We start from the raw sequence: 14,486 nt of genomic DNA, 5'->3' as shown, positions 1-14,486 counted from the left end.
TAGACAGTTACTGCCTTCATTAGCAGGATGTTCCGATTTCTAAAACTTTGTATTTTCTGAGCAAGACAGGCTGCTCATCACAGATTAATTAGTGATGGACAAATGAATTCCAGAAAAGCAATCACTCTTTTCAGCCTTCATCCATGCAGAGATTCTGACAAAGGGAACCTCTGTGGTGAGCTCAGAAACGTTGGACTGCTCTCCGATCTGCCCTGCACATCCGTATTTTACTGACCGGGCTTCCGAAATCTCCCTGGCTGCCTCTAGTCTGCCCTTTCCATTTAAGCTGCAGCCTCTAGCACATTTACGCCAACTCACTCATTTTGCTCCTGTCTTCATGCTTCTATGCAAGGTGCCCCCCCACACACACACACACACGGCATTAGCAATAAAATGCTTCAGCCTTTAAGAAGAACACACTGAATCAATACCCAGATTTCAATAGAATCCAACTTTTTTTTAAGTATATTTTATTGACTTTAGAGAGGAAGGGAGAGGGAGAGAGAGATAGAAGCATCATTGATGAGAGAGAATCAAATGATGCCCTTGACTGGAATCGAACCCAGAACCCTTCAGTCCACAGGCCAACACTCTATCCACTGAGCCAAACCAGCCAGGGTGAATCCAACTTTTTTTGTTATTTCTCCATTGCACACAGTCCAGTGATGGTGGGGGAAGGGCATTGGAGGAGGTGTGGCTTTCCGGGACCAGCATATGCCAGCACAAACATAGTGACTCTCTTCAATTTCGTGTTATCATTGGAGGGAGGGCCTGTTTTCCAACTTTTAATCCTTCATCACTATACAGAAAAAGATACCAGCAGTGCAGTATTGAAAATTAAATGCAGTTGCTAGATCTGAAGTTTGTCTAGCAGTGAGTGATAAGAAAAGCATAGAGTTGCCTCTGGTTCTGTGCTTGCGGCCTTGGTGGCCGAAGCTGGTACACACTCTTGCGTCATGCTCCTGGGTGAGAGGCTTGCCCTTGACTCTGTGGACAGAGCATAGATCCATCCTGCTTTCACTCTCAGCCCTCACAACTTGTAAGGGTCCTTGAAGCCTCAAATCCAGAAATGCCATTCAAGACCCTTGTCTCCCCAACGCCTCCAAAATCCCCAGTGTGTCCATGTGCCCTGTTCAGAGCTCTCATGGGTCAAGAGAACCAAATATTGTCCGGGAGGGTCAAGACTAGCAAGGCTCCAATATGCATAGTTAGACAGGACGTTCCCATCCAGCCCGTTTCTGATTTACTAGAAGATGAAGAAACAATTCTGAAATTCAAAGTGGAGAAACGCACGGATTTGGAGGCAGTAATCAAATGCCATATGTTAGTACTAACACATTGAAAAGTTGTTAATTAACTCAAGCCACCCCAAATCCAGGTGTGACTTTGACAGGTTGTATACCAGGGTATAAGCACAGGCTTACAATTAGGATTTTTTTTTAATTTAAGTTCCTCTTCCCCAAACTTAAAAAAGTTCCCACTTATCCTATTAACCCTTTCTCATTTAAACTGTGGAAGGAAAACTTGGAGTGGTCCCTGGTCTGGAGACCCTTCCAGTCCTGCCATGTTGTTACTGATGGCGGTATCCCGTCTGTGCAGCACTGTGTGCATTGGTCTTCCCCCTCATTCACCCGCTGGTTATCCTGAAGGAAAACAGGCTTTTTCCCAAGAGGACAAAGACCTTCTCTTCTCTTTTCTTTTCTTTTTTTTAATTTCCCTAAAGCACTTAGCAGAATACGGTGAACATGGTCGGTTTATTTAAACAATCAGCATTCTTGTGGATTGAGAAAATAAGTAAGATACTTACTGCCTGTTCATCAAACATTGATGGAAAAGTTAAGTGAATTGGAGATAATTATATTTATTTAAAATGTTGACAAACCTGTTTAGAAGGATCCTTAGCATGGGAATCCCAGGAAGAATTTGTATGAATAAATTTTCACTGCAAAGTCAGGAAAACTCAAGGAAGAGGGAGGGCGGGTGTGTGTAGTTATCCCCATTTTGCCATCAAAGCAAACATGGCCCAGCTGTTAAAACCACAGAGCAACCTTGACTAGCAAAAGATTGCAAACATCCAGCTCCCTTTATGTGTGCGTGCACGCGTGTACACACACACACACACACACATTAGCATTTTGACTAGGACATGGATAGTATAGATTCTAATTTTTTTTATTTTTAGCTAATAGGTGTAATTGAAAAAAGCGATAGTTATCATATCATAGTTAACCATCTCCCTGCCTGTCTGAATTGACCCTTCATGGTGACTAGAACGTCAGAATTTCTTAAAAGGTTTTCACTGTTTTAATACTCATCTTAGTAAAAAAAAAAAAAATCATTTTTAGCTTACTGAGGAGCTGCATGTTTGTTTATTATCGTATCCCTCTAAAGCTCAAAATCTACAAATTGTTTCAGCTAAATACCATAATCATAGGTTTACCAGTGAAACCAAGGACCGACTGGGAATGTGTTATTTGCTTTTGTCTAAAAGAACTAAAACCAGAGTTTTTAGGATTAGAAAAAATAGAACAGGAATTTATTGTTACTCTCATAAAGACAGCAGCCGCAGCCTCCTCCAGGCAGAGCCCCAGAGATGAGAGGGAGGACGGAGGATAAGAACAACCCCTGGAGGTGATTCCCTCCCCACTGCCCTATCAGTCGGTTCCTGCGCTCCTGTTCCAGCCTGAACAATGCTGTGTCCTCCCAGTGAAGGGCGTCCTGGTGCTGGAGCTCACAGCACCCCATGGAAAGGACGCTCCTTTCTTAGGCTCCCATGTTTCTAGCACTCAGATCATTGTTGTGCCAACGCCACCCTCGGCTTCCTGTGCTTTTACCAGCTCCCAGGAGGTCATTGGTAGTTCACTTACTCTGAAGGGAGAAAAGATGAACTAAAAAATGTTTTACCTACATACAGGAAGTCAGGTCCTCAGTGGCCCCCCTCCAGGAATCAGCAGTGACCTCCAGGGCCCAGGGCAGCCTTGGACCCTCTGTTACCTTCCTTATACGTTGAGCCCCTCTCCACAGAAGAAGCAAGTCATGGTGCCTGTCGTGCTGAAGCCAGGCTGCTTTCCTCCCTCGGCCCCACAGGCGGGCCTTCCTTATTCCTAGTTCCGCCCCTGCCCCGTCAGTATGCTGTCCCCCTCCTGCTGCCAGTCTATCAGGACCCTGCCTGTGCGTCTGGAAAGCCAGCTTCACGTCCATCCCATCAGGCCTTTCTCAGAAACCATGGGCACAGTTCCCAGTGGACAAGCCCTGTGGGATTGTGGTTTCAGCCCGCGTTCCTGGGAGCCCAGAGTTCCTCTGCATGGTCTTCGCAGCAACCACAAGGGTGGGAGAGGCTGAGCAGAGGGACTCGGCTCCAGCAGGCGCCCCACCCCATGTGCTTCAATCAACCAAAGCTTGTGGCTGGGCCACTTCTCTCCAGTATTTAAGGAGGAGAGAAAGGAGAGAGGAGAGGGAAAGGAATAGAGTTTAAACCTTCCTTTTATAGATGACAAAACATGTCCGCAGAGGTCGGCTCATTCTCCATCAACTGAATGGCTGCACTGGACCTAGGACCCGAGTTTCCCAATTCCAGCATCGCTGTCCCCTTCAGGCCTCATCTGCCGCCTCTGGGCTGGCAGGGAGTGGAAAAAGCCTGGACTGCCGTAAGGTATTAGGTCATGGTCCAGGTTAGACCACCTACTTGCTGGATGACCCGAGTGAATCCCTCCCCCTGGCCAGGCCTCGGAATCTCTCTCAGAGCTAGACAACACACCTCTCCATTCTCTCACTTCCACCCTGGGGTTCTGTGACCTGAGCGGTTAGCTGTCTCACCTAGACCCCTCGGAGCTGTGCTGTCCAAGAGAGTAGTCAAACATGGCTTTTAACATTTACATCCAGTGCCTCAGTCACAGGAGCCGCACGTGCTCCAGCCACTGCAGGGACATCGCTAGAACTTGCCCTTCCTGCGAGCTCTGCTGGACAGCCTCGGCGTCGGCGCCCCGAACCACATCACTGCTGCCCACGCAGCTCCTCTGTCCCCACCCAGCGGCAGAGGCCGTGGAGTGTGGCTGATGCGCCCAAAGTAACTGGCCTAGAAGGTCTCTAGAGTACAGTCTTGTGGGTTGGGTGAAAGAGACACTTACTTTCCAGGAAAAGGATGAGAGAAACGAATAAAAGATTATAAAGCACGTACAAAGGTTTCTGCACGGTGATGTCTGGCAGAGTGTTTCCCTCGGCCAGGCCGCTCTGAGGGGCCGCTGCAGCCACGGCCCCTCCCTCGTTCTGCTGATGAACTGAAAGGAACATGGGAGCAGCAAGCCTTCTCCCTGTGGGTTCTGTGACAGCCTCTTGCTCCCCCAGAAAAAGGGCTCCCGGCCCTGTCCTGTGCTATAAGGGCACCTTTGAGGCTCAGTGTGGGCCGGTCGTCCTGAGCACAGGCATGTGAATTCTGAGGAGAATCTCCCAGATTGTCTGAGGCAAACCTTCCCGCATCTTTACCCCCATCAGGTTCCAAAGTTAAAATTTGCATGTTGTCATGACATTCATAGTGCATTTCTGTTCATCAAGAGCCCTGCCTCCAAGTGGGAGGAAAAGTACTGTTCCCTCCTTGTTCTTTTTTCGGTAAGGGCTTCACCCCGAGCATGGGGTCAGGATAGGGCCATCCTGACATAATTCTCGAGTAGCTGCAGCCCCATTCTCCTCACTGGGTTCGCCTTTCTCTCTCGTTTAAGCACACAGACCCCGGGTGCTGTCCTGGTTAGGGCTGTGGGGCCCTGGTGCGGGGCAGAGGTCACTGACTAGGTCCCCAGAGAAGCAGGCGTCTCTCAACGCCTTCCCTCCGCTGGGTCTGTGGGGATCCAGCCACATGAAATCAGAGAAGGAGTTTTTCTTCCCTCCAATGCTTAATTCAGAGTTTTGTTTACTGTTCCACTACATCTCTTCCTTTTGTTTTTCCTCTCCTGACCTTTTTCTTTCCCTGTCATTCAAAAAAATAGACTGACTCCAAAAATATCTCTGTGGCATAGTAATATTTAGCCACTACGTGGAACTTTAACATTTTGGTAAACACATTACCATTAGTTTCCAAATGGGGGGAAGAACTTCTTGCGTCCTGTGTCCTGTGAGGCTCTTTATTAGTAAGAGCGAGCTCACAGAGCGCATGTGCAGGAAGGGCAAGGTGAGGCCGCAGAGGCGGCCCTGGGCCCCAGCGCAGGCTCATGTGGCTGGCACGCGGTCTGACGTGGTCGTGAAACATTGATGACAAGGAAAAAAATGACAGTGGCCTTTGCTCATGCATTATTTTTCCTTCCTAGCTGTGGAAGACAGAAAATTGTTCATAGGAATGGTTTCGAAGAAATGTAACGAGAATGATATCAGGGTGATGTTCTCTCCGTTTGGCCAGATAGAAGAGTGCCGGATCCTCCGGGGGCCTGACGGGCTGAGTCGAGGTGAGTGTGCTGTCGCGCAGGTCTCGTTCCTTAGGTGCTAATTGGAGCTCTGTGTCACGGTCAGGGCAGATGTAGCTTCCACACGCAGCCAAGCTTACCCTGTAGTGCATCCCGCATGGTACACTTATCCAGCCTGAACTTTTCACCATAGCTCAGATGATCACATTTCATTTCTCAAGTCAGGAAGGTCCTGGTGCCAACATATTAGCTCAGGTTATCACTGTCAGATGGGAAGCCGGCAGGCTGCCCGTTGTTACACATCCCTTCTCAATCGCAAATTGAAGTAGATACTGAGGGGGTGGGGTGTAAATGTGGGAGAGGAGCAGGAATTCTTATTGTTTTCATCTTAGTTTCTGGCTTTCTGGTTGTGCCTGAAAGAAATGTGGAGGGTGTGGGCCTCTTGACCGTGATGTAAACCGAGGAAAACCGCCCACACTGCCACGGAAAGCAGAGCCGATAGGCACTCAGAGGAACTGGCCCTTCCGGGGGCATCGGGGTTTTACGTCACGACTCCTGGAGTCCTGAACGCAGGGAGCCCACGTAGTGACAGGGGAGTGACTCCATCCAGAAGACTGTCGCCGTGGTGGAAGCAAGGCTGCGGCTCGAGCACTATGAAGCCAGTGATTTTGCAGGCAGTTATACAAAGTAGCTGGAAAAACTCTTCTCTTTCCATGTTTGCCGTCCCCTGTGACAAGGCCACCCCCCCATGCCCCACACCCAACCCCTGACTTTTTAAACCACTCATAAGTGCTGTCACTGAATGTTAACATTCTTCTGGTGGCAGTTTCCCCATCAGTCCAGCGAGGCCCAGCTGAAAGCAAGTACGTAGAATACATTTCCTTCTAAGAAATCTGTATTTTTGCAACACTGGAAGGATTTCATTCCATTAATGCAGTTATCGGCGCAAGTTCCGTGGGGCTAATTAGAACCGCCTTTTCCTTCCCAGTCTCTGGTTCTGGGGCAGCACTGCCCTCCCAAACCGCACGTGGAAGAAAAAGCTGGGCACCAAGTATCACAGTTCTGATTTTCACCCGTTTCCCTAATTGACTTAAAGTCAGCACCACGTGCGGGAGCACATTTGTTCTTTTGACTTTTAGACATAGCGCTTCAGGATGTCAGCTGTCAGAATGGCAGGCACAGAGAACAAAAGTGTTCCACCCACATCCACCTCCACGGCCCCAAATGGAGGGGGTCTGGAGCAAAACTAGGAGGAGGCGGATCAGCCTCGAGCTTGCCATCCCTGTGTTTTCTTCTGCAGGTGGTTAAAAAAAAGAAGTGGGGAGGAGGCACGGAGATCACAGGCATGCTCTAACAATTCTGAAACTCTCATTACGAAACCCTCACTGATGAGATGTGGTTCTCTAAAAACTGAACAAGACAGTGGTATTGAGGGCTGTCCTAAACAGCAGGCCCAGCGCCTCCATCTAATCTGTCGCTCGCCACTTATGCCGTAACCAGCGTCACCCAAAGCAGTGCGTCATGCTGGTGATGCACACAACCTCTGGCTCCTGTACAGCCTCCCATCAAAAGGCCACTAGGGCTTCCTTCCTAGCCCTCTGTGCCGTCCCGTTCTGGCAGATTCACACCATGAGAGCTTCTAATCATATGTGGTCACTGGTTCTTCTGCCGTTACGACACACAGGTGCCCACTCAGGCAGACAAACCAGGAGAGAGAATTCCAAGGGAAAAGGCAGGGTGGCAAACAAAGGGTAGAATGTGCAGGAAACACACAATCACATTTTTCCAATCCCTTTCTGCTGCCAAGTTCATCATTGGAACCACCATTCTCTCCTGTTGCTGTTCTCAGTCACTCTTCTGTGTTTTCACGGGGTTTTTCCATGCGCCAGGGCACAGGGCACTGAGAACAGAAAGGCAGGCCCTTCAGTTACTCACAGTGGAATTCGCAGGGGCTTGAGGTCGCTGACCCCCAGGTCCCACCTCAGAACTTCTCCTGACGTGAAATGTTACTACAGTCAGTCATTTCATCTTCCCACCGCTCTGCCTCAGTTTCCCCATTTGTAAATGCTGCCCTGCGTATCTTATAATGCGTCATGGGTGAGCAGCGTGGGAGGTTTTTAGTACAAGCATGCCATCCGCCTGGTTTAGTAGAGACTTTGACCTTGAGTTAGGAAGGCATGACTCCCACTCTCCCTCTGCAGGGCTGGGCCTGTTGGTCCAATGACAGCCCCCCCCCCCCCCCCCGCCACACACCCCGCTCACTTTGCACATGTCCAGTGGGGACAGTCAGGAATGGCTTTGGTGCCTGCAGTGTCTAGAGCTCCCTGAGCAGCCGTGAGCTATTTCTGCAGATTAGACTGTGAAGCAGCCCCAACCTACATAGGAAAGAGCTGTGCACGGGCCTTGACGAGAGAGTTGGCCAGTTTGATCGGCCATTTGCTTCATACACCGGCATTAGACCCTGAAGCAGCCTGTTTCTGAAACAAGTCAGGGAGGACCCTCATCACCAGTTTATGCGAATGCTGGCTCCATGTGAACAGCAGAATCCTCCTTCCTGCCCCCCCCCCCCTTTTTACGAACAGAAAAGTAATTTCTGATGAACTGATGAGCATTCCCTATGGTAAAGAAGAAAATACTCATTTATAACCATTTGTCCTGAAATATAAAGGCAGACAGTGGTAGATTTTTCAATTAGCAGGACCCAGGGACTCATGGGTACAGGGGACCACTCCTGAATCAGTGTATTTGTTAAAGGAACAATTCTCTTCCATGCTACTATTCTGCTTTCATTAAATAATTGCAGTTTTCAATCAAATATTAATGTGTCTCCCATTAGTGGCACCGCAGATAAAGGGCGCTCAGCACTTCTGGTCTCAGTGCCTGTTGCTGGCTCAGCTGTTTCAAAAATAAATAAATATTAAGTGAAACAAAAGGTTGGCTGCTCTGAAATCTGCCTTCTAACAACTAAGCCAGGGTATAAACTAGTCAATAAAAAAGTATTTATTGGGTGGTTCATTTTTCTTTTTTTGCTTTTCAGCTACAAGAATGATGATGCTCCCCCTCAAGTGTCTAATGTAATTTCTTCTCTGTCACATCAGTGGCTTAAATTCCACTGGGGTTTCTCCAGGCTTGTTGACTCGGCTCCCCTCACTGAACCAGGCTAGTGGGCTGCCAGGACCCACAGCTTGGTACCCATCAAGCGCCAGTATACTCTCAGCACCGCTGTCTGTAAGAAAAAGAAAAGAAAAAAAAAGCCTGCTCTGCCTATTGGCAAGAAAGACTATTTTAAAAGTCTCATCATTACTCACCAGCACCCAAGTCTGTCATGTTTCAGGACAGACTCCCCCAGCTCCACCCCCTACCCCCACCCCCAGGAAATTGTCATGACTGTACACAGCACCCAGCACCTGCTGATGATGCTCCCCCTCGGGTGTCTAATGTCATTTCTTCTCTGTCCCATCAGTGCTGAGCACACTGAAGACACTCAACAAATAGCAGGACTCAGCTAGTGCAGTGTGCCCACATCTAAGCATGCGTTTCCCCTCTGGGAGCAGTAACCCATTCTGCCATCTTTTCTAATGTGGCAAGTTTGGTTTGAGCTGCTGTCAAGCACCTTCATGGTACTCCCCTCCTTCTGCAATGGCAGATGGACCTCCCAGGCCGCTGCAAGAGCCTTCATTGAGAAAGCACACAGCATGCACGGAGCCCACACCTGGCAGGTCAGCTGAGATCGTAGCTCTCAAATCAAAGCCTGAGGCGTCTGAGCCAGTACATGTACGTGACAGTGTTACCTTAGTGTGTCGATTCCCTAAAATACACGTTTGTTCTCACCCCCGTAACCTCACAGTCAGAATAGACTATTTGGGTACAACCTACAGGGTTTTCTGCACCGTAGCAGCTGAACATTTGTTACTCAAAGACAATGAAGGAATTTATTTCATGTTTCTTTCCCAAAAACTAGAGTCAAATCTCCACTGCCATTTAAGGTAACTTTCTGCTTGTTTAAGAATATTCCAGCTGTGTTTAAGGCGTTCCAACATTCTCCTGCCAACCCCCTGACAAATGATTTGGCAATATTATCAGGGATGTTGGCCAGCACAGACTGGACTCAGCCATTAAATCCTCATTTGTTTTTGTTATATCTGATCAGGAGGTTAGGATAGGGCCTTTGGCTCTTAAAACATGTACACAGGGAGGGACTCGGTTTTGATCACACCATTTTAGTCTTGCCCACATAGTGCCTAAACATTCAGAAATGTAGGGACTTCGATCAGATGCCCCTGGATTAACTATATCATATCATCTTGCTCTGTATACAATCTTCCAAGCTCATCTCAGAGATGAGATTTTGCCAATTAAGTCCTAGTCTGCAGTCACTCTCAAGTGCTGTAAATGACTGGTCTCTTCATGCCAGTTTTAAGTAAGTGGACCCGACATCGGGAATGATTCATTGGAGTATTAATTTTTGTGCCCAAATGTTACTATACTGCTAACATGTGTTTAGTGACCCCTGCCACTGCTAAAAATGAAAGAGCGAGGAAAACTGGCTGCATAACGATCTTTTTTCAGCTGGATGGGAATTTATAAACAAATTTTCCATAGGTTGAAATCTTCATGCTGCACACGTTATTTTAAATTATGCTTTTTTTCTGTTGAAATGTAGCAGGCTGCTGCATCTCTTTCAAAGAAGTAGCCGAAAAGAGGCGCAGGCATTGTAGGTGCTTTTAAAAAGCACCTGTATTTTTTTTTTTTTGTATGTACAGAGCAAGAATTCATCTAGTTCTCCAAAAAGTATCTTGCACCCAAGAGAAAAGGTAGAACACCTGAGTTCAAATATCCTTTCAGCTGAAACGACAAGTGTAATAGATGTGTCCCAAAATCTCCTCTGTGACAGGGTCACGTGCTTTCCTTATCCTGTCTGTAGGATAATTCCTTATCAATTACTTTGAGAAACCTTCCCAGTCAATCATTTTTCTGTTTTAGCAAGAACGCAACCTCACTGAAATAAGAGAAATTCAACTTCTTTCATTTCTACTAGCAATCTCTGACTTTCTGAAAATGGAGAAAATAAATAATTGCAAGATTGGCTGCATTCACAGATGCAAATTTTTCTTTTGCTGTCATATATTTAGAGGCTTTAAGACAGTAACATACAAGCTATCTTATCTAACCCCACCCTCCCTCCCCGCCCCCCCAACCAAAAAAAAAAAAATATGTAGTTTCCTTGTTTGGGTACCTGTATCTTTTCTTTCCAATCTACTTTCTCTTTCATTTCTCAATGGCCTGAGAAATGACTGCTAAGACAGCACATACAACAGTCTAGAGAAGTTAAGGAGTAGACCCTTTAAGACCAGAGCCATTGTCCTGGCTGGATCTCGTGACTCCTCCCCGAGGCCACCCCCCCCCCACCACACACACACACACACACACACACACACACACACACGCACACACACACACACTCACACCCAGAAGCGATTTGTAGTAGAAGATAATTTAGTAGGAGGCAATTATGACCTAAGTTACTTCTATCCAGTGGAAAGGCATCTAGTTACCTTGTAGAAAAGGAGCCAGCAGCCAATCTTGGTGGTAGGAGCTGATGTTAGTGAAAAGCCACAGAGTTGAGGCCTTAATCCTAAATAGCCACCACAAACTTTTCAGTGGTGTTGAAAAGAAAATTGAAATCTAACCAGAGCACTACCATGACCTACTGTTTTAGAGAAATCACAAAGGTTAAACAGCTACCAATCCATGAAACATTTGGTTCCGAAGTTGCTTAACTTCCTCCAGAGTAGCATAGAGAGTGAAATATTTCAACATAGGCTCTCACTTTATAAATGACACAGTAATTTTCTCTCCTGAGTAATTGAACACAGCGCACAGTACAAAACTTGACAGAGCCCCTAGGAGACAACTTGTCTCTTACTGCACCATTGCCAATAGAATAAAAAGGTTAAAGAAGTCATCAGATTTGTCAGATCATTTTTTTTTCAGATGGGATGAGGATCATATAATTGGAAGCACCAGTCGAGCTTTAATTGCACGTTTCACAGAGGAAAGGGCAATGGGTTGAGCTTATAGAGGTATAATTTTATTGTTCTGTCGCTAATGCTTTTCTTTTTAGACCTGTTGATTACTATATCTCTCTCACTAAGTTATTTACAAAAGTTCTATTTGTTCTGAAATGGTAGTAAATGCATAAACTGTGCCTTATTGATTTTTGTTGACATTTCATATGTTTTTTATGCATTCTTAACTTCTGTTTTGGAAACTGTTAGTTTGGCACATGTCCCTGGATAATAAGAGCAAATGAAGTGAATGACACAGTTCTTCTTGACTATTCAAAGCAGTTAGTCCAGGCTTCGCATGGCTTCAGATATGCCTCCATTAGATTTTTTGCTTTTGCCTCCATTGTACTCGCAAGATAAAAAAAAAATGGGAAAAGAAAAATCTGTTCGTGTTATTTCCTCCATTAATAATGACAGTGTTTTTGAAGAGATATGACTTTGAAATGGATGGTAAATTTGGGACTCTGTTATTTTAGAGCTGAGTATCAATATGGAAGCAGTACAGGTACTGTCATCTGCCTCACACGCTATTCCGCCCATCATGTAGATGCCTTAGAGAGGTTGCCAAATGGCCTTCATTGATGACAGAACCTGCAGCCAGTATAGGCATGGGCAGCATGTTGAAATAGAGAACCATATGAAACAGCTCAGCATTCATAGTGAGCTACCCTCAGGCTTCGGAAGGCCTGCTGAACTGGGAGGGGAATGTGAGATGAATCTCCCATGCACTGAGAATGTTGTGTGTTAAAAATTACAGCATAATGCAAAAAAAAAAAAATGCATTGACTTATTTTATGACTGGATGTTGTTGTGCTTTGGGGTTAATGGGCAGGCATTGATGTTTGATTAAAAGGTGCTAGTACAGTATTGACTTGATAATCTCACCAGGTACACATGCAGAACAAAAGAAGGAATATGGTTTATGGCTCCCAAGTGGGTTTATGTAAACCAAACAATCCACTGGCTGTTTAGACGTAGGACCTTCTATTTGGCTGGCTGGCAACTGGGCAGCCATCCGCCTTGTCGATGCCAGAATTCCACTTTCTTGGATTCACTCTGAAATGACAATGGGCTTTAGCCTCTCAGTGTTCAGATCCGCTTCATGTGGAAATCTTTTAAGTAGTAATAATAGTAAAGTTTTGAGTTAATTGAGTGGAACACTAAATTATTCTCTGATACCTAAGTTCAAACTGTGCACTGCTAAACAAGCTTAAAATCAATGCACTTTTATAGTCATTAGAGATCATAAGTGAACTAAGTCTGCCTTGCTTTAGCTCAGATCTTAGTGTGCTGTGGTTTTATTATAAAATCAGCCTGAATCTGCATTAATTTCACAGTCTTTTTCTCTTAAAAGCCCAAGGGTGCAAGATGAATAAAATGTGAATTTCAAAAGGCAGTGTTTTTATTAGTGCAAAGGGCAATGAGCCGTGTAGTTGGAGTGGTGGCCTGCATGCTAGCCAACACTGTGACAAGGAGCGGGCCAGGCACTATAGATTCTAGTTATTTTTCAGAGCGAGAAAAAGATGGCCATGGAAAGTTCGATGGGCCTCACAGGAGACATTCAGAGAAATGTACATTGTCTTGTGAATGTTAGATTGTAGGTCAGGTTGCTGATACATGTCAGAAAGTCACAACTTCCAAAAGTCATGAAGATTCTATACCAGTAAAAAAATCCAATGCGAATTTAGAATGTTTGCTTTATATGCACTGTTGAACCTTAGAGTAATAGAGCATTTGTTTTTGTTCATAATTAATACATACTAGTTTGTGCAGGATTTGATATATGGGTTTGCATTTGAATAGCATCAATGTATATTTCTACACATATACTTTTTAACTATCCAGAAGAGATTAGATATATTTATTTGCTGACATTTTGAGTTCTTGGAATTTTATGCTCATTTGCCCTTGGAGTGAGGGTTTTATTATTTGCTGCTTAAAAATCGATACTAAAATTTGAAATCCAGAGCCCTAATGTGTGGATGCCTAAGTAAAGATAATCAACCAGAAGGAAAATGTAAAAGAGCAACTTTTTATTTTAGAAAATGTTGACGAGATCTTGCTAATTTCAAACCCATGGTTAAAAAGGGTACCCGACTTCCTTCTCCTCATCTCCATTTTTTAAAAATAAACTAATCAATCAACAGATCTTTCTACTCTGGTCAGATTAGCAAGTCAGCACTGTGCATAAAGAGCAGATTATGATAAAACCAAAGAGAGGAGTTGTTTACTTTATGTACTACTGAGAACAGTGTCGTCCTGTGGCAGTTCTCGTAGACCGTGTTGGTTTAACAAGCGTCCAACCCTTTTGTCTTGTTGTTTTTTGTCTTTCCTGCTCCCTGTCCCCTTGTTTCCCACAGGCTGTGCGTTTGTCACATTTTCTACAAGGGCAATGGCACAGAATGCAATCAAAGCCATGCATCAGTCTCAGACCATGGAGGTACTGTATCATCTGCCCTTTCTTTGTTTTCTTTGTGCAAATGATGGGGAATGGTAACGCAATTCTCTCCTGTGTGGATTGTTCCCATGACAATCACAGATTTAAACTTGCACCACCTCTCTTTTCATTCATTCATACTCTTTCTCTCTCCTTCTCCTTCTCTCTCTGAATTTTCCCCCTAATGACTTGAAATGGACTTAGGAAAGCCTGCTCCCATTATTTTTTGAGCCTTTTATTGCAGTGGCCCAGGGCCTGCCATGTGAAGTCACGATGCAATTGAAGCCAAGTAGTATTCTGCACCCAAAGGGTCCCATCCACTCCTCAGCCCAGGGTTGGTACGGATTAAGCATGAACAACCCCCACTCCAAATTGCAACTTGCCCTGTGCTAACTCACGGGGTTCTTTTTGTGTGTGTTTTTTTTAATGTGGGATCAAGTTATCTTTAGTTACACGAATTGTGTTTTTGCATCAAGAATGTTGGAGAAAGTTACTACTTCTCCCACTTCATTTAACCAGTAAAAACGCTCATGGATGAGAGTCCCCTGAAAAATTAGATTTCTCTCCTTACTGAAAAATGAACAATAATCC

At 45.4% G+C, this 14,486-nt stretch overlaps 1 protein-coding gene across 13 annotated transcripts in view; it reads left to right on the top strand.

Annotated features, from left to right (window-relative positions):
- CELF2 (CUGBP Elav-like family member 2) overlaps positions 1-14,486 on the top strand; it is a 559,496-nt gene that overhangs the window by 481,607 nt on the left and 63,403 nt on the right. For all 13 annotated transcript variants that reach the window (XM_080656732.1, XM_080656743.1, XM_080656742.1 and 10 more), the window contains 2 exons: positions 5,298-5,432; positions 13,819-13,898. In XM_080656732.1, the coding sequence (XP_080512858.1) occupies positions 5,298-5,432; positions 13,819-13,898 (215 nt within the window). The remainder of the gene's footprint in view (positions 1-5,297; positions 5,433-13,818; positions 13,899-14,486) is intronic.

This window comes from Plecotus auritus (genome assembly GCF_963455305.1).
Source record: "Plecotus auritus genome assembly, chromosome: 1".
Classification (NCBI taxonomy): domain Eukaryota; kingdom Metazoa; phylum Chordata; class Mammalia; order Chiroptera; family Vespertilionidae; genus Plecotus; species Plecotus auritus.
Note: the sequence above shows the minus strand (reverse complement) of the source record. Positions and strands in the feature narration are given on the sequence as shown.